The 24,529-nt window shown below is 46.4% G+C and overlaps 1 protein-coding gene across 1 annotated transcript in view; it reads left to right on the forward strand.

The window, feature by feature from the left end:
• Positions 1 to 1,515: 1,515 nt before the first annotated feature.
• Positions 1,516 to 24,529, forward strand: part of LOC138663940 (zinc finger protein 157-like) — an 84,919-nt gene continuing 61,905 nt past the window's right edge. The window contains exon 1 of the mRNA XM_069750314.1: positions 1,516 to 1,564. Coding sequence (XP_069606415.1) covers positions 1,538 to 1,564 — 27 coding nt within the window. The 5' untranslated portion in view covers positions 1,516 to 1,537. The remainder of the gene's footprint in view (positions 1,565 to 24,529) is intronic.

The raw sequence follows: 24,529 nt of genomic DNA on the forward strand, positions 1-24,529 counted from the left end.
CCCCTAACCCTACCCCTAACCCTACCCCTAACCCTAACCCTATTCTAACATTAGTGGAAAAAAAAAATTTCTTTATTTTTTTATTGTCGCTACCTATGGGGGTGACAAAGGGGGGGGTCATTTATTATTTTTTTTATTTTGATCACTGAGATAGATTATATCTCAGTGATGAAAATGCACTTTGGAACGAATCTGCCGGCCGGCAGATTCGGCGGGCGCACTGCACATGCGCCCGCCATTTTGGAAGATGGCGGCGCCCAGGGAGAAGACGGACGGGACCCCGGCTGGATCGGTAAGTATGATGGGGTGGGGGGGGACCACGGGGGGGGTGGATCGGAGCACGGGGGGGGGATCTGAGCACGGGGGGGGGAATCGGAGCGCGGGAGGGGTGGAACGGAGCACGGGGGGGCTGGAATGGAGCACGGGGGGGCTGGAACGGAGCACGGGGGGGTGGAACGGAGCACCGGGGGGTGTGGATCGGAGTGCAGGGGGGGTGATTGGAGCACGGGGGGAGCGGACAAGAGCACGGGGGGGAGCGGAGCACAGGACAGAGGGGAGCCGGAGCAGTGTACCGGCCAGATCGGGGGGCTGCGGGGGCGATCGGTGGGGGGGGGGGGGCACATTAGTATTTCCAGCCATGGCCGATGATATTTCAGCATCGGCCATGGCTGGATTGTAATATTTCACCCGTTATAATAGGTGAAATATTACAAATCGCTCTGATTGGCAGTTTCACTTTCAACAGCCAATCAGAGCGATCGTAGCCACGAGGGGGTGAAGCCACCCCCCCTGGGCTAAACTACCACTCCCCCTGTCCCTGCAGATCGGGTGAAATGGGAGTTAACCCTTTCACCCGGCCTGCAGGGACGCAATCTTTCCATGACGCCGCATAGGCGTCATCTTTCATGACGCCTACGTGGCGTCATGGGTCGGGAAGGGGTTAATGTTTAAAGAGCTGTAAGCTCTTAACAATGTTCATGTGTCATTGTGTGTTTGGTTGGGATAGGTACAGTGCCTTGCGAAAGTATCCGACCCCCTGGAACTAAACCTTTTCCCACATGTCATGCTTCAAACATAAAGATACCAAATGTACATTTTTGGTGAAGAATCAATAACAAGTGGAACACAATTGTGAAGTTGAACGAAATCTATTGGTTATTTTAAATTTTTGTGGAAAATCAAAAACTGAAAACTTAAAATAACAGCGGAGAAGACCCTGGTGGACCTATCTAGGCTTGCACATGATGGATCTTCCTACAGATCGTTCATCCATGAAGTCGCCATGGCCCGAGACCAAGCTGAAGGCTGATAAATAATAATATAAAGATGTATTTGCATGCTGGGTGTTCCTTGGTTACTTCCTTATAAAAACCACAGCTGCTTTTACTGTAGATTCTGGCTCCCCCTCACCTCACGCTATAAATGTTCTCTGTAATACAGATACGTATGTATATACTGAGGCCCCTGATCATGTGACCCCTGACTCCTCCCCTCCTGTGACCTCATCACAGGTCCTGTGCGCACAGAACAGCCATATATGTGGTGTGCGGCTCTGCAGGTGGAGGTAGGTGCTGGAGATTCCCCATTACTGGGGGTGAAGGAGCTTACCACGCTGAGAATGTGGAGCTGGAAATGTGGGAGTTCCTCCTGGTGATCACAGGAAGGTGGACAAAAAATGGGGAAAGATCCCGGCCCAGGGGTAAAATGGATTCTTTATTTACACGTAGTTAACACAATAAGGCTATGTGCACACACTGCGGGTCCGCAGCAGTTTCCCATGAGTTTACAGTACAATGTAAACCCATGGGAAACCGAAAACGCTGTGCACGTGCTGCGGGAAAAAACGCGCGGAAACACAGCAGTTTACATTCCGCAGCATGTCACTTTCTGCAGATTCCACAGCGGTTTTACACCAGCTCCTATAGAAAACCGCAGTGAAATCCGCAGAAAAACCGCTGTAAATCCGCGATAAATCTGCAGCAAAAATGCAGCGTTTTTGCCCTGCAGATTTATCAAATCCGCTGCGGAAAAATCAGCAGAGGACCATTATACGTGTGCACATACCCTAAAAGGCGAGGCCTCGTACCTTTCCTGTACAGTGTAGTGCCCAGGAATGGCGTCCGCACCCGGGCAAGTGCTGGGGCCCTGACAAGACCTGGAAGGGAGAAGGGGGGGCACTCACGCTGTCATAGATCCATCTCGCCCCTTGCCCGCTGTTTTTCCTGCCGCTTACCCTTCCAATTTGCGGTCTTTGCGAGCTGGGGTGGCCATGGGCTGGGCAGCTGATATCTATATATATATATATATATATATAATTGTCTAAGGGTTTTTCCGTCTGTCTATCTGTCTGTCCTGGAAATCACGCGTCTCTGATTGGTCGAGGCCGCCAGGCCTCGACCAATCAGCAACGGGCACAGCGACGATGATGTCATAAAGGACATAGACATCCCGCGTCTCTGATTCAGCGATGGGCACAGTATCGACGTAGATGTCATAATGGTTGCCATGGCGACGATGATGTCATAAAGGTTGCCTCGACCAATCAGCGACGGGCACTGACCCGTTGAAGCGCCAGCCAGGCGTGAAACGGCCGTCGTCCCGCTTTGCCGCACTCTCTGTACAGCACCCCCGGTCATGAAGATGTACAGCACGATGTTTGAATAAAGATTCCTGCACTGGATGATCGGCGAGTGCGCTCTATTTTCTTATATATTCATTATAGTGTATATATATATATATATATATATATATATATATATTCTTCAGCAGCCGCCCAGCACCTGTCCTGTATATACTGTATCTATACAGCCTGTATAGATACAGTATATATAATATATATACAGGACAGGTGCTAGGGGCCTGGGCTGGGCGGCTGCTGAAGTATATACACTGCACAGTACCACTCTCCATGTATATATACACTGCGTACCACTTCTCCTGTCCTGTATATATACACTGCACAGTACCACTCCCCATGTATATATACACTGCACAGTACCACTCCCCATGTATATATACACTGCACAGTACCACTTCTCCTGTCCTGTATATATACACTGCACAGTACCACTCCTCCTGTCCTGTATATATACACTGCACAGTACCACGTCTCCTGTCCTGTATATATACACTGCACAGTACCACTCCTCCTGTCCTGTATATATACACTGCACAGTACCACTCCTCCTGTCCTGTATATATACACTGCACAGTACCACTCCCCATGTATATATACACTGCACAGTACCACTCCTCCTGTCCTGTATATATACACTGCACAATACCACTCCCCCTGTATATATACACTGCACAGTACCACTCCTCCTGTCCTGTATATATACACTGCACAGTACCACTCCCCCTGTATATATACACTGCACAGTACCACTCCTCCTGTCCTGTATATATACACTGCACAGTACCACTCCCCCTGTATATATACACTGCACAGTACCACTCCTCCTGTCCTGTATATATACACTGCACAGTACCACTCCCCCTGTATATATACACTGCACAGTACCACTCCTCCTGTCCTGTATATATACACTGCACAGTACCACTCCCCCTGTATATATACACTGCACAGTACCACTCCTCCTGTCCTGTATATATACACTGCACAGTACCACTCCCCATGTATATATACACTGCACAGTACCACTCCTCCTGTCCTGTATATATACACTGCACAATACCACTCCCCCTGTATATATACACTGCACAGTACCACTCCTCCTGTCCTGTATATATACACTGCACAGTACCACTCCCCCTGTATATATACACTGCACAGTACCACTCCTCCTGTCCTGTATATATACACTGCACAGTACCACTCCCCCTGTATATATACACTGCACAGTACCACTCCTCCTGTCCTGTATATATACACTGCACAGTACCACTCCCCCTGTATATATACACTGCACAGTACCACTCCTCCTGTCCTGTATATATACACTGCACAGTACCACTCCCCCTGTATATATACACTGCACAGTACCACTCCTCCTGTCCTGTATATATACACTGCACAGTACCACTCCCCCTGTATATATACACTGCACAGTACCACTCCTCCTGTCCTGTATATATACACTGCACAGTACCACTCCCCCTGTATATATACACTGCACAGTACCACTCCTCCTGTCCTGTATATATACACTGCACAGTACCACTCCCCCTGTATATATACACTGCACAGTACCACTCCTCCTGTCCTGTATATATAGACTGCACAGTACCACTCCTCCTGTCCTGTATATATACTGTACACTGCACAGTACCACTCCTCCTGTATATATACACTGCACAGTACCACTCCCCCTGTATATATACACTGCACAGTACCACTCCCCCTGTATATATACACTGCACAGCACCACTCCCCCTGTATATATACACTGCACAGTACCACTCCCCCTGTATATACACTGCACAGTACCACTCCCCCTGTATATATACACTGCACAGTACCACTCCTCCTGTATATACACACTGCACAGTACCACTCCCCCTGTATATATACACTGCACAGTACCACTCCCCCTGTATATATACACTGCACAGTACCACTCCTCCTGTCCTGTATATATACACTGCACAGTACCACTCCTCCTGTCCTGTATATATACACTGCACAGTACCACTCCTCCTGTCCTGTATATATATATATACACTGCACAGTACCACTCCCCCTGTCCTGTATATATATACACTGCACAGTACCACTCCTCCTGTCCTGTATATATATATACACCGCACAGTATTTTATTATTATTATTATTATTATTATACATTTTTATAGCGCCATTTATTCCATGGCGCTTTACATGTGAATACGGGGCAAATATAGACAAATACATTAATCATGGGCAGATAACAAGGCACACGAGTACATAAGGAGGGAGGACCCTGCCCGCGAGGGCTCACAGTCTGCAGGGGGTGGGTGAGGATACACTAGGAGAGGGAAGAGCTGGCTGTGCGGCTGTTCAGTAGGTTGAGGATCACTGCAGGCTGTAGGCTTGTCGGAAGAGATGAGTCTTCAGGTTCTTTTTGAAGGTTTCTATGGTAGGCGCGAGTCTGATGTGTTGGGGTAGAGAGTTCCAGAGTATGGGGGAAGCACGGGAGAAGTCTTGGATGCGGTTATGGGAAGAAGAGATGAGAGGGGAGTAGAGAAGGAGGTCTTGGGAGGATCGGAGGTCGCGTGTAGGTAGGTACCGGGAGACCATGTCACAGATGTATGGAGGAGACAGGTTGTGGATGGCTTTGTATGTCAGTGTGAGGGTTTTGAACTGGAGTCTCTGGGCGATAGGAAGCCAGTGAAGGGCTTGACACAGGGGAGAGGCTGGGGAATAGCGGGGGGACAGGTGGATTAGTCGGGCAGCAGAGTGTAGGATGGATTGGAGTGGTGCCAGAGTGCTAGAGGGGAGTCCAGAGAGTAGGAGGTTGCAGTAGTCGAGGTGGGAGATAAGGGCATGCACTAGCGTTTTTGCAGTGTTGCGGTCAAGGAAAGCACGGATCCGGGAAATATTTTTGAGTTTGAGACGACAGGAGGAGGCAAGGGCTTGGATATGTGGCTTGAAAGAGAGGGCAGAGTCGAGGATCACCCCGAGGCACCGGGCGTGTGGGACTGGGGATAGTGAGCAGCCATTGACATTGATGGATAGGTCTGGTGGAGGGGTAGAGTGAGATAGGGGAAAGATGATGAATTCTGTTTTGTCCATGTTCAGTTGTAGAAAGCGAGCAGAAAAGAAGGCTGAAATGGCAGACAGACAGTGCGGGATTTTGGTAAGCAAGGAGGAGAGGTCAGGTCCGGAGAGGTAGATCTGCGTGTCGTCAGCGTAGAGATGGTACTGCATACCGTGGGATTCTATGAGCTGTCCCAGGCCGAAAGTGTAGATGGAGAAGAGTAGGGGTCCTAGAACAGAGCCTTGAGGAACACCGACTGACAAGGGGCGAAGTGAGGAGGTGGTGTGGGGGAGGGAGACACTGAATGTTCGGTCTGTCAGATATGACGAGATCCAGGAAAGGGCCAAGTCTGTGATGCCAAGGGATGAGAGGATTTGTAGCAAAAGGGAGTGGTCTACAGTGTCAAAGGCAGAAGACAAGTCCAGGAGAAGGAGGACAGAGTAGTGTCGCTTGCTCCTGGCAGTTAGTAGGTCATTGGTGACTTTAGTTAGGGCAGTTTCAGTTGAGTGATGGGAACGGAAGCCTGATTGTAACCGATCAAAGAGGGAGCAGGAGGAGAAGTGGGAGGACAGTTCAAGATGGACGTGTTGCTCCAGCAATTTGGAGGCATAAGGGAGAAGAGATATTGGGCGATAGCTAGACACAGAGGATGGGTCGAGGGAGGGCTTTTTGAGGATGTGTGTGATCTTGGCATGCTTGAAGGATGAGGAAAAGACACCTGTTGTGAGTGAGAGGTTGAAGAGGTGCGTTAGGGTTGGGATGAAGACCGTGGGAAGGTTAGGGATGAGGTGGGATGGGAGCGGGTCAAGCGTGCAGGTGGTGATGTGTGATCTTGACAGGAGGGTGGAGAGCTGATCTTCTGTCATGGTGGAGAAGCTGGTTTTGGAGGAGCAGGGTTGAGCAGCTAAGAGGGGCAGTGGGCGCTGTGGGCCAAAGCTTTCTCTGATCGTATCGATCTTCTGTTTAAAGAAAGAGGCGAAGTCATCAGCAGAAATGAGGGGGGAGGGAGGAGGTGCGGGGGGACGGAGTAGAGAATTGAAAGTGTTGAAAAGCTGTTTAGGGTTGTGGGACAGGGAGGATATGAGGGATGAGAAGTAAGTTTGTTTTGCGGCAGTGAGCGCAGACTTGAAGCTGGCGAGGGACTGCTTGTATGCAGTGAAGTGGTCGGCAGAGTGGGATCGCTTCCATCTCCGCTCAGAAATCCTGGAAGCCCGTCTCAATTCTTTGGTCAGGCTGGTCAGCCAGGGCTGCCTGTTAATTGTACGAGTTTTACTATGCATGAGTGGGGCGGCCGAATCGAGTGTTGCTGTTATTGTGGTGTTTGTTGTGAGTTCTGTTTTTGGGCTCCCTCTGGTGGTTACTGATGGTACTGGGTGACTTGTGTTCTCTGCGGTCTCTGGTGTCCACCTGTTCCATCAGGTTATGGGAGTTTCCTATTTAACCTGGCTTTTTTGTCATTTCCTCGCCGGCTATCAATGTAATCAGCGTGTCTTTTTACCTCGGCTCCCTGCGTCTGTTATCTTCAGGACAAGCTAAGTTTTGATTTTCCTGTTCCACGTTTTGCTTAATTTTTGTCTTAGTCCAGCTTGCAGATATGTGATTCCTTGCTGCTGGTTGCTCTAGTGGGCTGAAATTACTCCTCATGTTCCATGAGTTGGCACATGAGTTCAAGTAATTTCAGGATGGTTTTTTGAAGGGTTTTTCGCTGACCGCGCAGTTCACTTTTGTATCCTCTGCTATCTAGCTTTAGCGGGCCTCATTTTTGCTGATTCTATTTTCATAACTACGTATGTGCTTTCCTCTCATTTCACCGTTATTACATGTGGGGGGCTGCTATTTCTGTGGGGTGTTTCTCTGGAGGCAAGTGAGGTCTGTGTTTCTTCTGATAGGGGAAGTTAATCCTTCGGCTGGCGCGAGACGTCTAGGAATCATCGTAGGCACGTTCCCCGGCTACTGCTAGTTGTGTGTTTAGGTTCAGGATCGCGGTCAGCTCAGGTTCCATCACCCTAGAGCTTGTTTTGTTTTTGTGCTTGTCCTTTTGTGATCCCCTGCCATTGGGATCATGACAGTATAGCCGGCCATAAAAAAAAAAATTGGTCATCGTTTTGGCTGAAGTAGGAGGAAAAGTAGTCTGAGGAAGTTTTTTTTTTTTTTTCCCCCCTCCTCAGTGTTTGCTGCCTAGCCTTAATTGCAGCTTGGCTGCTTCTTTCCTCCTCTTAATCCTTGAATGGCTCTGACCTCAGCTGTTTATCATGGACGTCTAGAGTTTGGCTTCCAGTCTGAATAATCTTGCTGCTAAGGTTCAAAATATACAAGATTTTGTTGTACATACGCCTATGTCTGAACCTAGAATTCCTATCCCAGAGTTTTTTTCTGGAGATAGATCTAGTTTTCTGAATTTTAGGAACAATTGCAAGTTGTTTCTTTCCTTGAAATCTCGCTCCTCTGGAGACCCTGCTCAGCAGGTCAAGATTGTTATATCTTTCCTGCGGGGTGACCCTCAGAATTGGGCATTTGCATTGGCACCAGGGGATCCTGCGTTGCTCAATGTGGATGCGTTTTTTCTGGCATTGGGTTTGCTCTATGAGGAACCTAACCTAGAGATTCAGGCTGAAAAAGCTTTATTGGCTCTCTCTCAGGGGCAAGATGAAGCAGAAATATATTGTCAGAAATTTCGGAAATGGTCGGTGCTTACTCAGTGGAATGAGTGCGCTCTGGCTGCAAAATTCAGAGATGGCCTTTCTGAGGCCATTAAAGATGTTATGGTGGGGTTCCCGGCGCCTACAGGTCTGAATGAGTCCATGACTATGGCCATTCAGATTGATCGGCGTTTACGGGAGCGCAAACCTGTGCACCATTTGGCGGTGTCTTCTGAACAAGCACCTGAGATAATGCAATGTGATAGAATTCAGTCCAGAAGTGAACGGCAAAATTATAGGCGGAAAAATGGATTGTGTTTTTATTGTGGTGATTCAGCTCATGTTATATCAGCATGCTCTAAACGCACAAAAAAGGTTGATAAGTCTGTTGCCATTGGTACTTTACAGTCTAAGTTCATTCTGTCTGTGAAGCTGATTTGTTCATTATCATCCATTTCCGTCGATGCCTATGTGGATTCAGGCGCTGCCCTGAGTCTTATGGATTGGTCATTTGCCAATCGCTGTGGGTTTAGTCTGGAACCTCTGGAAGTTCCTATTCCTTTGAAAGGAATTGACTCTACACCTCTGGCTATGAATAAACCTCAGTACTGGACACAAGTGACCATGCGTATGACTCCCGTTCATCAGGAGGTGATTCGCTTCCTGGTACTGTATAATTTACATGATGTCTTAGTGCTTGGTCTGCCATGGTTACAAACTCATAACCCAGTCCTGGACTGGAAAACAATGTCTGTGTTAAGCTGGGGATGTCAGGGGGTTCATGATGATGCATCTCCGATTTCTATCGCTTCATCTACTCCTTCTGAGATTCCGGTATTTCTGTCTGATTATCGGGAGGTTTTTGAGGAGCCTAAGCTCAGTTCGCTTCCTCCTCACAGGGATTGCGATTGTGCTATAGATTTGATTCCTGGCAGTAAATTCCCTAAAGGTCGTTTGTTCAATCTGTCAGTGCCAGAGCATACTGCTATGCGGAATTATGTTAAGGATTCCTTGGAAAAGGGACATATTCGTCCATCTTCGTCCCCTTTGGGAGCAGGTTTTTTTTTTGTGGCCAAAAAAGATGGTTCCTTGAGGCCTTGCATAGATTATCGTCTTTTGAATAAGATTACAGTCAAATATCAGTATCCTTTGCCATTGTTGACTGATTTGTTCGCTCGCATTAAGGGGGCTAAATGGTTCACTAAGATTGATCTTCGGGGTGCGTATAATCTTGTGCGGATAAGGCAGGGTGATGAGTGGAAAACCGCATTTAATACGCCTGAGGGCCATTTCGAGTATTTGGTGATGCCTTTTGGACTTTCTAATGCTCCTTCTGTCTTCCAGTCTTTTATGCACGATATTTTCCGTGAATCTCTGGATAAATTTATTATCGTGTATTTGGATGATGTTTTGGTTTTTTCTGATGACTGGGAGTCTCATGTTCAGCAGGTCAGGAAGGTGTTTCAGGTCCTGCGGGCCAATTCTTTGTTTGTAAAAGGTTCTAAATGTCTCTTTGGAGTCCAGAAGATTTCTTTTTTGGGGTATATTTTTTTCCCCTTCTACTATTGAGATGGATCCCGTCAAGGTTCAGGCTATTTGTGACTGGACGTAGCCTACATCTCTTAAGAGTCTACAGAAGTTCTTAGGCTTTGCTAATTTTTATCGTCGCTTCATAACTAATTTTTCTAGTGTTGTTAAGCCTTTGACGGATTTGACTAAAAAGGGTGCTGATGTTACTGATTGGTCTCCTGCGGCTGTGGAGGCCTTTCAGGAACTTAAGCGCCAGTTTTCTTCTGCTCCTGTGTTGCGTCAGCCAGATACGTCGCTTCCTTTTCAGGTTGAGGTTGATGCTTCCGAGATCGGAGCGGGGGCGGTTTTGTCACAGAGAAGCTCCGATGGCTCAGTGATGAAGCCATGTGCGTTCTTTTCTAGAAAATTTTCGCCCGCTGAACGGAATTATGATGTTGGTAATCGGGAGCTTTTGGCCCTGAAGTGGGCATTTGAGGAGTGGCGTCATTGGCTTGAGGGTGCTAGACATCGTGTGGTGGTCTTGACTGATCACAAAAATCTGATGTACCTTGAGTCTGCCAAGCGTCTGAATCCTAGACAGGCTCGTTGGTCACTGTTTTTCTCCCGTTTCAATTTTGTGGTTTCATACCTGCCACGTTCAAAGAATGTGAAGGCGGATGCTCTTTCTAGGAGTATTGTGCCTGACTCTCCTGGAAATTCTGAGCCCACTGGTATCCTTAGGGATGGGGTGATTTTGTCGGCTGTCTCCCCAGACTTGCGACGTGCTTTGCAGGAGTTTCAGGCGGATAAACCTGATCGTTGTCCGCCGGAAAGACTGTTTGTTCCGGATAATTGGACCAGTAGAGTCATCTCCGAGGTCCATTCTTCTGTGTTGGCAGGTCATCCTGGAATATTTGGTACTAGAGACTTGGTGGCCAGGTCTTTTTGGTGGCCTTCCTTGTCGAGGGATGTGCGTTCTTTCGTGCAGTCTTGTGGAGTTTGCGCTCGGGCTAAGCCTTGCTGTTCTCAGGCCAGTGGATTGTTGTCACCTTTGCCTATCCCGAAGAGGCCTTGGACGCACATTTCCATGGACTTTATTTCGGATCTCCCTGTCTCTCAAAAAATGTCCGTCATATGGGTTGTGTGTGACCGCTTTTCTAAGATGGTTCATTTGGTACCCTTGCCTAAGTTACCTTCCTCCTCTGAGTTGGTCCCTCTGTTTTTTCAAAACGTGGTCCGTTTGCATGGCATTCCGGAGAACATCGTTTCTGACAGGGGATCCCAGTTTGTGTCTAGATTTTGGCGGACGTTCTGTGCTAAGATGGGCATTGATCTGTCCTTTTCGTCTGCATTCCATCCCCAGACGAATGGCCAGACGGCACGAACTAATCAGACTTTAGAAACTTATTTAAGGTGTTTTGTTTCTGCTGATCAAGATGACTGGGTTTCCTTTTTGCCGCTTGCCGAGTTTGCCCTTAATAATCGGGCTAGTTCTGCTACCTTGGTTTCTCCTTTCTTTTGTAATTCGGGGTTTCATCCTCGTTTTTCCTCTGGTCAGGTGGAGCCTTCTGATTGTCCTGGAGTGGACATGGTGGTGGATAGGTTGCATCGGATTTGGAGTCATGTGGTGGACAATTTGAAGTTGTCCCAAGAGAGGGCTCAGCAGTTTGCTAATCGCCGTCGCCGCGTGGGTCCTCGACTTCTTGTTGGGGACTTGGTGTGGTTGTCTTCTCGTTTTGTTCCTATGAAGGTCTCTTCTCCTAAGTTCAAGCCTCGGTTCATCGGTCCCTATAGGATCTTGGAAATTCTTAACCCTGTGTCGTTTCGTTTGGATCTTCCGTCATCGTTTGCTATTCATAATGTGTTCCATCGGTCGTTGTTGCGGAAGTATGAGGTACCTGTTGTTCCTTCGCTTGAGCCTCCTGCTCCGGTGCTGGTGGAGGGTGAATTGGAGTATGTTGTGGAGAAGATCTTGGATTCTCGTGTTTCCAGACAGAAACTCCAGTATTTGGTCAAGTGGAAGGGTTATGGTCAGGAGGATAATTCTTGGGTGATTGCCTCTGATGTTCATGCTGCCGATTTGGTCCGTGCTTTTCATAGGGCTCATCCTGGTCGCCCTGGTGGTTCTCGTGAGGGTTCGGTGACCCCTCCTCAAGGGGGGGGTACTGTTGTGAGTTCTGTTTTTGGGCTCCCTCTGGTGGTTACTGATGGTACTGGGTGACTTGTGTTCTCTGCGGTCTCTGGTGTCCACCTGTTCCATCAGGTTATGGGAGTTTCCTATTTAACCTGGCTTTTTTGTCATTTCCTCGCCGGCTATCAATGTAATCAGCGTGTCTTTTTACCTCGGCTCCCTGCGTCTGTTATCTTCAGGACAAGCTAAGTTTTGATTTTCCTGTTCCACGTTTTGCTTAATTTTTGTCTTAGTCCAGCTTGCAGATATGTGATTCCTTGCTGCTGGTTGCTCTAGTGGGCTGAAATTACTCCTCATGTTCCATGAGTTGGCACATGAGTTCAAGTAATTTCAGGATGGTTTTTTGAAGGGTTTTTCGCTGACCGCGCAGTTCACTTTTGTATCCTCTGCTATCTAGCTTTAGCGGGCCTCATTTTTGCTGATTCTATTTTCATAACTACGTATGTGCTTTCCTCTCATTTCACCGTTATTACATGTGGGGGGCTGCTATTTCTGTGGGGTGTTTCTCTGGAGGCAAGTGAGGTCTGTGTTTCTTCTGATAGGGGAAGTTAATCCTTCGGCTGGCGCGAGACGTCTAGGAATCATCGTAGGCACGTTCCCCGGCTACTGCTAGTTGTGTGTTTAGGTTCAGGATCGCGGTCAGCTCAGGTTCCATCACCCTAGAGCTTGTTTTGTTTTTGTGCTTGTCCTTTTGTGATCCCCTGCCATTGGGATCATGACAGGTGTTATAAAAAGTGGCAGCAGCGTCTGTGTCATGAAGGGAAGCTATGTCTGTGAGAGGGAGAAGGGACTCAGAGAGTGATTGTAAGTTGAGATGTTTGAGATTTCTGCGAGGGTGAGTGAGTTTGTGGAGTGGGGGTTGCACACTAGGAGAGGAGAGGGACGAGAATGTCAGTAGGTTGTGGTCAGGACAGTACCACTCCTCCTGTCCTGTATATATACACCGCACAGTACCACTCCTCCTGTCCTGTATATACACACCGCACAGTACCACTCCTCCTGTCCTGTATATATACACTGCACAGTACTGCTCCTCATGTCCTGTATATATACACTGCACAGTACCACCTCTCCTGTATTGTATATATACACTGCACAGTACCACTCCTCCTGTCCTGTATATATACACTGCACAGTACCACTCCTCCTGTCCTGTATATATACACTGCACAGTACCACTTCTCCTGTCCTGTATATACACACTGCACAGTACCACTCCTCCTGTCCTGTATATATACACTGCACAGTACCACTCCTCCTGTCCTGTATATATACACTGCACAGTACCACTCCTCCTGTATATATACACTGCACAGTACCACTTCTCCTATCCTTTATATATACACTGCACAGTACCACTTCTCCTGTCCTTTATATATATACTGCACAGTACCACTTCTCCTGTCCTGTATATATACACTGCACAGCACCTCTCCTCCTGTATATATACACTGCACAGTACCACTCCCCCTGTCCTGTATATATACACTGCACAGTACCACTCCCCCTGTCCTGTATATATACACTGCACAGTACCACTTCTCCTGTCCTGTATATATACACTGCACAGTACCACTCCCCCTGTCCTGTATATATACACTGCACAGTGCCACTTCTCCTGTCCTGTATATATACACTGCACAGTACCACTTCTCCTGTCCTGTATATATACACTGCACAGTACCACTTCTCCTGTCCTGTATATATACACTGCACAGTATCACTCCTCCTGTCCTGTATATATACACTGCACAGTACCACTTCTCCTGTCCTGTATATATACACTGCACAGTACCACTCCTCCTGTCCTGTATATATACACTGCACAGTACCACTCTTCCTGTATATATACATTGCACAGTACGACTTTTCCTGTCCTGTATATATACACTGCACAGTACCACTCCTCCTGTATATATACACTGCACAGTACCACTCCCCCTGTATATATACACTGCACAGTACCACTCCCCCTGTATATATACACTGCACAGTACCACTTCTCCTGTCCTGTATATATACACTGCACAGTACCACTTCTCCTGTCCTGTATATATACACTGCACAGTACCACTCCCCCTGTATATATACACTGCACAGTACCACTCACCCTGTATATATACACTGCACAGTACCACTTCTCCTGTCCTGTATATATACACTGCACAGTACCACTCCCCCTGTCCTGTATATATACACTGCACAGTACCACTCCCCCTGTCCTGTCTATATACACTGCACAGTACCACTTCTCCTGTCCTGTATATATACACTGCACAGTACCACTCCCCCTGTATATATACACTGCACAGTACCACTCCCCCTGTATATATACACTGCACAGTACCACTCCTCCTGTCCTGTATATATACACTGCACAGTACCACTTCTCCTTTCCTGTATATATACACTGCACAGTACGACTTCTCCTGTCCTGTATATATACACTGCACAGTACCACTCCTCCTGTATATATACACTGCACAGTACCACTCCTCCTGTATATATACACTGCACAGTACCACTCCCCCTGTCCTGTATATATACACTGCACAGTACCACTCCCCCTGTCCTGCATATATACACTGCACAGTACCACTTCTCCTGTCCTGTATATATACACTGCACAGTACCACTTCTCCTGTCCTGTATATATACACTGCACAGTACCACTTCTCCTGTCCTTTATATATACACTGCACAGTACCACTTCTCCTGTCCTGTATATATACACTGCACAGTACCACTTCTCCTGTCCTGTATATATAAACTGCACAGTACCACTTCTCCTGTCCTGTATATATACACTGCACAGTACCACTTCTCCTGTCCTGTATATATACACTGCACAGTACCACTCCTCCTGTCCTGTATATATACACTGCACAGTACCACTCCTCCTGTCCTGTATATATACACTGCACAGTACCACTCCTCCTGTCCTGTATATATACACTGCACAGTACCACTTCTCCTTTCCTGTATATATACACTGCACAGTACGACTTCTCCTGTCCTGTATATATACACTGCACAGTACCACTCCTCCTGTATATATACACTGCACAGTACCACTCCCCCTGTCCTGTATATATACACTGCACAGTACCACTTCTCCTGTCCTGTATATATACACTGCACAGTACCACTTCTCCTGTCCTGTATATATATACTGCACAGTACCACTTCTCCTGTCCTGTATATATACACTGCACAGTACCACTTCTCCTGTCCTGTATATATACACTGCACAGTACCACTCCTCCTGTCCTGTATATATACACTGCACAGTACCACTCCTCCTGTATATATACACTGCACAGTACGACTTCTCCTGTCCTGTATATATACACTGCACAGTACCACTCCTCCTGTCCTGTATATATACACTGCACAGTACCACTCCTCCTGTATATATAAACTGCACAGTACCACTTCTCCTGTCCTGTATATATACACTGCACAGTACCACTTCTCCTGTCCTGTATATATACACTGCACAGTACCACTTCTCCTGTCCTGTATATATACACTGCACAGTACCACTCCCCCTGTCCTGTATATATACACTGCACAGTACCACTCCCCCTGTCCTGTATATATACACTGCACAGTACCACTTCTCCTGTCCTGTATATATACACTGCACAGTACCACTCCCCCTGTATATATACACTGCACAGTACCACTCCCCCTGTATATATACACCATGAAGGAGGAAGAGAAAACATAAATCTTGCTGGGAGAAGAAGAGAGAGCAGTGGAGATAGCAGCGCGGTATGTGAGCGAATGTCATAGACTGCGAGAAAGAGAACTATGATGCCATGGACTATAGCCCCCAACCTGGACCTGCCCCATCCACCTCCCCTATGCCATGGACTAAAGCCCCCACCCTGGACCTGCCCCATCCACCTCCCCTATGCCATGGACTATAGCCCCCAACCTGGACCTGCCCCATCCACCTCCCCTATGCCATGGACTATAGCCCCCAACCTGGATCTGCCCCATCCACCTCCCCCACAGCTCCTACCCAACATCCCCACAGTCCCTATCCCTATTGCCTCTATACACTTGCTTTGGCAAAACTGATGTGTATTTGGTCCTGCCAATAAAGCTTCTTTGAATCTTGAATCTATATACACGGCACAGTACCACTCCTCCTGTCCTGTATATATACACTGCACAGTACCACTCCTCCTGTCCTGTATATATACACTGCACAGTACCACTCCTCCTGTCCTGTATATATACACTGCACAGTACCACTTCTCCTGTCCTGTATATATACACTGCACAGTACCACTCCTCCTGTCCTGTATATATACACTGCACAGTACCACACCTCCTGTATATATACACTGCACAGTACCACTTCTCCTGTCCTGTATATATACACTGCACAGTACCACTCCTCCTGTATATATACACTGCACAGTACCACTCCCCCTGTATATATACACTGCACAGTACCACTTCTCCTGTCCTGTATATATACACTGCACAGTACCACTTCTCCTGTCCTGTATATATACACTGCACAGTACCACTTCTCCTGTCCTGTATATACACTGCACAGTACCACTCCCCCTGTCCTGTATATATACACTGCACAGTACCACTCCCCCTGTTCTGTATATATACACTGCACAGTACCACTTCTCCTGTCCTGTATATATACACTGCACAGTACCACTCCCCCTGTATATATACACTGCACAGTACCACTCCCCCTGTATATATACACTGCACAGTACCACTTCTCCTGTCCTGTATATATACACTGCACAGTACCACTTCTCCTGTCCTGTATATATACACTGCACAGTACCACTTCTCCTGTCCTGTATGTATACACTGCACAGTACCACTTCTCCTGTCCTGTATATATACACTGCACAGTACCACTCCCCCTGTATATATACACTGCACAGTACCACTTCTCCTGTCCTTTATATATACACTGCACAGTACCACTCCCCCTGTATATATACACTGCACAGTACCACTCCCCCTGTATATATACACTGCACAGTACCACTTCTCCTGTCCTGTATATATACACTGCACAGTACCACTCCCCCTGTATATATACACTGCACAGTACCACTCCCCCTGTATATATACACTGCACAGTACCACTTCTCCTGTCCTGTATATATACACTGCACAGTACCACTTCTCCTGTCTTGTATATATACACTGCACAGTACCACTCCTCCTGTCCTGTATATATACACTGCACAGTACCACTCCCCCTGTATATATACACTGCACAGTACCACTCCCCATGTATATATACACTGCACAGTACCACTCCCCCTGTATATATACACTGCACAGTACCACTCCCCCTGTATATATACACTGCACAGTACCACTCCTCCTGTCCTGTATATATACACTGCACAGTACCACTTCTCCTGTCCTGTATATATACACTACACAGTACCACTCCTCGTGTCCTGTATATAAACATTGCACAGTACCACTCCTCGTGTCCTGTATATAAACATTGCACAGTACCACTCCTCGTGTCCTGTATATATACACTGCACAGTACCACTCCCCCTGTATATATACACTGCACAGTACCACTTCTCCTGTCCTTTATATATACACTGCACAGTACCACTCCCCCTGTATATATACACTGCACAGTACCACTCCCCCTGTATATATACACTGCACAGTACCACGTCTCCTGTCCTGTATATATACACTGCACAGTACCACTCCCCCTGTATATATACACTGCACAGTACCACTCCCCCTGTATATATACACTGCACAGTACCACTTCTCCTGTCTTGTATATATACACTGCACAGTACCACTCCTCCTGTCCTGTATATATACACTGCACAGTACCACTCCCCCTGTATATATACACTGCACAGTACCACTCCCCATGTATATATACACTGCACAGTACCACTCCCCCTGTATATATACACACTGCACAGTACCACTCCTCCTGTCCTGTATATATACACTGCACAGTACCACTTCTCCTGTCCTGTATATATACACTACACAGTACCACTCCTCGTGTCCTGTATATAAACATTGCACAGTACCACTCCTCGTGTCCTGTATATATACACTGCACAGTACCACTCCCCCTGTATATATACACTGCACAGTACCACTCCTCCTGTCCTGTATATATACACTGCACAGTACCACTTCTCCTGTCCTGTATATATACACTACACAGTACCACTCCTCGTGTCCTGTATATAAACATTGCACAGTACCACTCCTCGTGTCCTGTATATATACACTGCACAGTACCACTTCTCCTGTCCTTTATATATACACTGCACAGTACCACTTCTCCTGTCCTGTATATATACACTGCACAGTACCACTCCCCCTGTATATATACACTGCACAGTACCACTCCTCCTGTCCTGTATATATACACTACACAGTACCACTCCTCGTGTCCTGTATATAAACATTGCACAGTACCACTCCTCCTGTCCTGTATATATACACTGCACAGTACCACTTCTCCTGTCCTGTATATATACACTGCACAGTACCACTTCTCCTGTCCTGTATATATACACTGCACAGCACCTCTCCTCCTGTATATATACACTGCACAGTACAACTCCTCCTGTCCTGTATATATACACTGCACAGTACCACTCCTCCTGTATATATACACTGCACAATACCACTTCTCCTGTCCTGTATATATACACTGCACAGTACTACTCCTCCTGTCCTGTATATAAACACTGCACAATACCACTTCTCCTGTCCTGTATATATACACTGCACAGTACCACTTCTCCTGTCCTGTATATATACACTGCACAGTACCACTCCCCCTGTATATATACACTGCACAGTAACACTCCCCCTGTATATATACACTGCACAGTACCACTTCTCCTGTCCTGTATATATACACTGCACAGTACCACTTCTCCTGTCCTGTATATATACACTGCACAGTACCACTTCTCCTGTCCTGTATATATACACTGCACAGTATCACTCCTCCTGTCCTGTATATATACACTGCACAGTACCACTCCTCCTGTCCTGTATATATACACTGCACAGTACCACTCCTCCTGTCCTGTATATATACACTGCACAGTATCACTCCTCCTGTCCTGTATATATATATATATATATATATATATATATATATATATATACACACACTGCACAGTACCACTCCTCCTGTCCTGTATATATACACTGCACAGTACCACTCCTCCTGTCCTGTATATATACACTGCACAGTATCACTTCTCCTGTCCTGTATATATACACTGCACAGTACCACTCCTCCTGTCCTGTATATATACACTGCACAGTATCACTTCTCCTGTCCTGTATATATACACTGCACAGTACCACTCCCCCTGTATATATACACTGCACAGTACCACTCCTCCTGTCCTGTATATATACACTGCACAGTACCACTCCTCCTGTCTTGTATATATACACTGCACAGTATCACTTCTCCTGTCCTGTATATATACACTGCACAGTACCACTCCCCCTGTATATATACACTGCACAGTACCACTCCCCCTGTTTATATACACTGCACAGTACCACTTCTCCTGTCCTTTATATATACACTGCACAGTACCACTTCTCCTGTCCTGTATATATACACTGCACAGTACCACTTCTCCTGTCCTGTATATATACACTGCACAGCACCTCTCCTCCTGTATATATACACTGCACAGTACCACTCCTCCTGTCCTGTATATATACACTGCACAGTACCACTCCTCCTGTATATATACACTGCACAGTACCACTTCTCCTGTCCTTTATATATACACTGCACAGTACCACTCCTCCTGTCCTGTATATATACACTGCACAGTACCACTCCCCCTGTCCTGTATATATACACTGCACAGTACCACTTCTCCTGTCCTGTATATATACACTGCACAGTACCACTCCCCCTGTCCTGTATATATACACTGCACAGTGCCACTTCTCCTGTCCTTTATATATACACTGCACAGTACCACTTCTCCTGTCCTGTATATATACACTGCACAGTATCACTCCTCCTGTCCTGTATATATACACTGCACAGTACCACTTCTCCTGTCCTGTATATATACACTGCACAGTATCACTCCTCCTGTCCTGTATATATACACTGCACAGTACCACTTCTCCTGTCCTGTATGTATACACTGCACAGTACCACTCCTCCTGTCCTGTATATATACACTGCACAGTACCACTCCTCCTGTATATATACACTGCACAGTACGACTTCTCCTGTCCTGTATATATACACTGCACAGTACCACTCCTCCTGTATATATACACTGCACAGTACCACTCCCCCTGTTTATATACACTGCACAGTACCACTTCTCCTGACCTGTATATATACACTGCACAGTACCACTTCTCCTGTCCTGTATATATACACTGCACAGTACCACTCCCCCTGTATATATACACTGCACAGTACCACTCACCCTGTATATATACACTGCACAGTACCACTTCTCCTGTCTTGTATATATACACTGCACAGTACCACTTCTCCTGTCTTGTATATATACACTGCACAGTACCACTTCTCCTGTCCTGTATATATACACTGCACAATACCACTCCCCCTGTCCTGTATATATACACTGCACAGTACCACTCCCCCTGTCCTGTCTATATACACTGCACAGTACCACTTCTCCTGTCCTGTATATATACACTGCACAGTACCACTCCCACTGTATATATACACTGCACAGTACCACTCCCCCTGTATATATACACTGCACAGTACCACTCCTCCTGTCCTGTATATATACACACTGCACAGTACCACCTCTCCTTTCCTGTATATATACACTGCACAGTACGACTTCTCCTGTCCTGTATATATACACTGCACAGTACCACTCCTCGTGTCCTGTATATATACACTGCACAGTACCACTCCCCCTGTATATATACACTGCACAGTACCACTTCTCCTGTCCTTTATATATACACTGCACAGTACCACTCCCCCTGTATATATACACTGCACAGTACCACTCCCCCTGTATATATACACTGCACAGTACCACGTCTCCTGTCCTGTATATATACACTGCACAGTACCACTCCCCCTGTATATATACACTGCACAGTACCACTCCCCCTGTATATATACACTGCACAGTACCACTTCTCCTGTCCTGTATATATACACTGCACAGTACCACTTCTCCTGTCTTGTATATATACACTGCACAGTACCACTCCTCCTGTCCTGTATATATACACTGCACAGTACCACTCCCCCTGTATATATACACTGCACAGTACCACTCCCCATGTATATATACACTGCACAGTACCACTCCCCCTGTATATATACACACTGCACAGTACCACTCCTCCTGTCCTGTATATATACACTGCACAGTACCACTTCTCCTGTCCTGTATATATACACTGCACAGTACCACTTCTCCTGTCCTGTATATACACTGCACAGTACCACTCCCCCTGTCCTGTATATATACACTGCACAGTACCACTCCCCCTGTTCTGTATATATACACTGCACAGTACCACTTCTCCTGTCCTGTATATATACACTGCACAGTACCACTCCCCCTGTATATATACACTGCACAGTACCACTCCCCCTGTATATATACACGGCACAGTACCACTCCTCCTGTCCTGTATATATACACTGCACAGTACCACTTCTCCTGTCCTGTATATATACACTACACAGTACCACTCCTCGTGTCCTGTATATAAACATTGCACAGTACCACTCCTCGTGTCCTGTATATATACACTGCACAGTACCACTCCCCCGTATATATACACTGCACAGTACCACTCCTCCTGTCCTGTATATATACACTGCACAGTACCACTTCTCCTGTCCTGTATATATACACTACACAGTACCACTCCTCGTGTCCTATATATAAACATTGCACAGTACCACTCCTCGTGTCCTGTATATATACACTGCACAGTACCACTTCTCCTGTCCTTTATATATACACTGCACAGTACCACTTCTCCTGTCCTGTATATATACACTGCACAGTACCACTCCCCCTGTATATATACACTGCACAGTACCACTCCTCCTGTCCTGTATATATACACTGCACAGTACCACTTCTCCTGTCCTGTATATATACACTACACAGTACCACTTCTCCTGTCCTTTATATATACACTGCACAGTACCACTTCTCCTGTCCTGTATATATACACTGCACAGCACCTCTCCTCCTGTATATATACACTGCACAGTACAACTCCTCCTGTCCTGTATATATACACTGCACAGTACCACTCCTCCTGTATATATACACTGCACAATACCACTTCTCCTGTCCTGTATATATACACTGCACAGTACTACTCCTCCTGTCCTGTATATAAACACTGCACAATACCACTTCTCCTGTCCTGTATATATACACTGCACAGTACCACTTCTCATGTCCTGTATATATACACTGCACAGTACCACTCCCCCTGTATATATACACTGCACAGTAACACTCCCCCTGTATATATACACTGCACAGTACCACTTCTCCTGTCCTGTATATATAGACTGCACAGTACCACTTCTCCTGTCCTGTATATATACACTGCACAGTACCACTTCTCCTGTCCTGTATATATACACTGCACAGTATCACTCCTCCTGTCCTGTATATATACACTGCACAGTACCACTCCTCCTGTCCTGTATATATACACTGCACAGTACCACTCCTCCTGTCCTGTATATATACACTGCACAGTATCACTCCTCCTGTCCTGTATATATACACACACTGCACAGTACCACTCCTCCTGTCCTGTATATATACACTGCACAGTACCACTCCTCCTGTCCTGTATATATACACTGCACAGTATCACTTCTCCTGTCCTGTATATATACACTGCACAGTACCACTCCCCCTGTATATATACACTGCACAGTACCACTCCTCCTGTCCTGTATATATACACTGCACAGTACCACTCCTCCTGTCTTGTATATATACACTGCACAGTATCACTTCTCCTGACCTGTATATATACACTGCACAGTACCACTCCCCCTGTATATATACACTGCACAGTACCACTCCCCCTGTTTATATACACTGCACAGTACCACTTCTCCTGTCTTGTATATATACACTGCACAGTACCACTCCTCCTGTCCTGTATATATTCACTGCACAGTACCACTCCTCCTGTATATATACACTGCACAGTACCACTTCTCCTGTCCTTTATATATACACTGCACAGTACCACTTCTCCTGTCCTGTATATATACACTGCACAGTACCACTTCTCCTGTCCTGTATATATACACTGCACAGCACCTCTCCTCCTGTATATATACACTGCACAGTACCACTCCTCCTGTCCTGTATATATACACTGCACAGTACCACTCCTCCTGTATATATACACTGCACAGTACCACTTCTCCTGTCCTTTATATATACACTGCACAGTACCACTCCTCCTGTCCTGTATATATACACTGCACAGTACCACTCCCCCTGTCCTGTATATATACACTGCACAGTACCACTTCTCCTGTCCTGTATATATACACTGCACAGTACCACTCCCCCTGTCCTGTATATATACACTGCACAGTGCCACTTCTCCTGTCCTTTATATATACACTGCACAGTACCACTTCTCCTGTCCTGTATATATACACTGCACAGTATCACTCCTCCTGTCCTGTATATATACACTGCACAGTACCACTTCTCCTGTCCTGTATATATACACTGCACAGTATCACTCCTCCTGTCCTGTATATATACACTGCACAGTACCACTTCTCCTGTCCTGTATGTATACACTGCACAGTACCACTCCTCCTGTCCTGTATATATACACTGCACAGTACCACTCCTCCTGTATATATACACTGCACAGTACGACTTCTCCTGTCCTGTATATATACACTGCACAGTACCACTCCTCCTGTATATATACACTGCACAGTACCACTCCCCCTGTTTATATACACTGCACAGTACCACTTCTCCTGACCTGTATATATACACTGCACAGTACCACTTCTCCTGTCCTGTATATATACACTGCACAGTACCACTCCCCCTGTATATATACACTGCACAGTACCACTCACCCTGTATATATACACTGCACAGTACCACTTCTCCTGTCTTGTATATATACACTGCACAGTACCACTTCTCCTGTCTTGTATATATACACTGCACAGTACCACTTCTCCTGTCCTGTATATATACACTGCACAATACCACTCCCCCTGTCCTGTATATATACACTGCACAGTACCACTCCCCCTGTCCTGTCTATATACACTGCACAGTACCACTTCTCCTGTCCTGTATATATACACTGCACAGTACCACTCCCACTGTATATATACACTGCACAGTACCACTCCCCCTGTATATATACACTGCACAGTACCACTCCTCCTGTCCTGTATATA

The sequence above is a fragment of the Ranitomeya imitator genome, chromosome 2 (assembly GCF_032444005.1).
Source record: "Ranitomeya imitator isolate aRanImi1 chromosome 2, aRanImi1.pri, whole genome shotgun sequence".
Taxonomy (NCBI): Eukaryota; Metazoa; Chordata; class Amphibia; order Anura; family Dendrobatidae; genus Ranitomeya; species Ranitomeya imitator.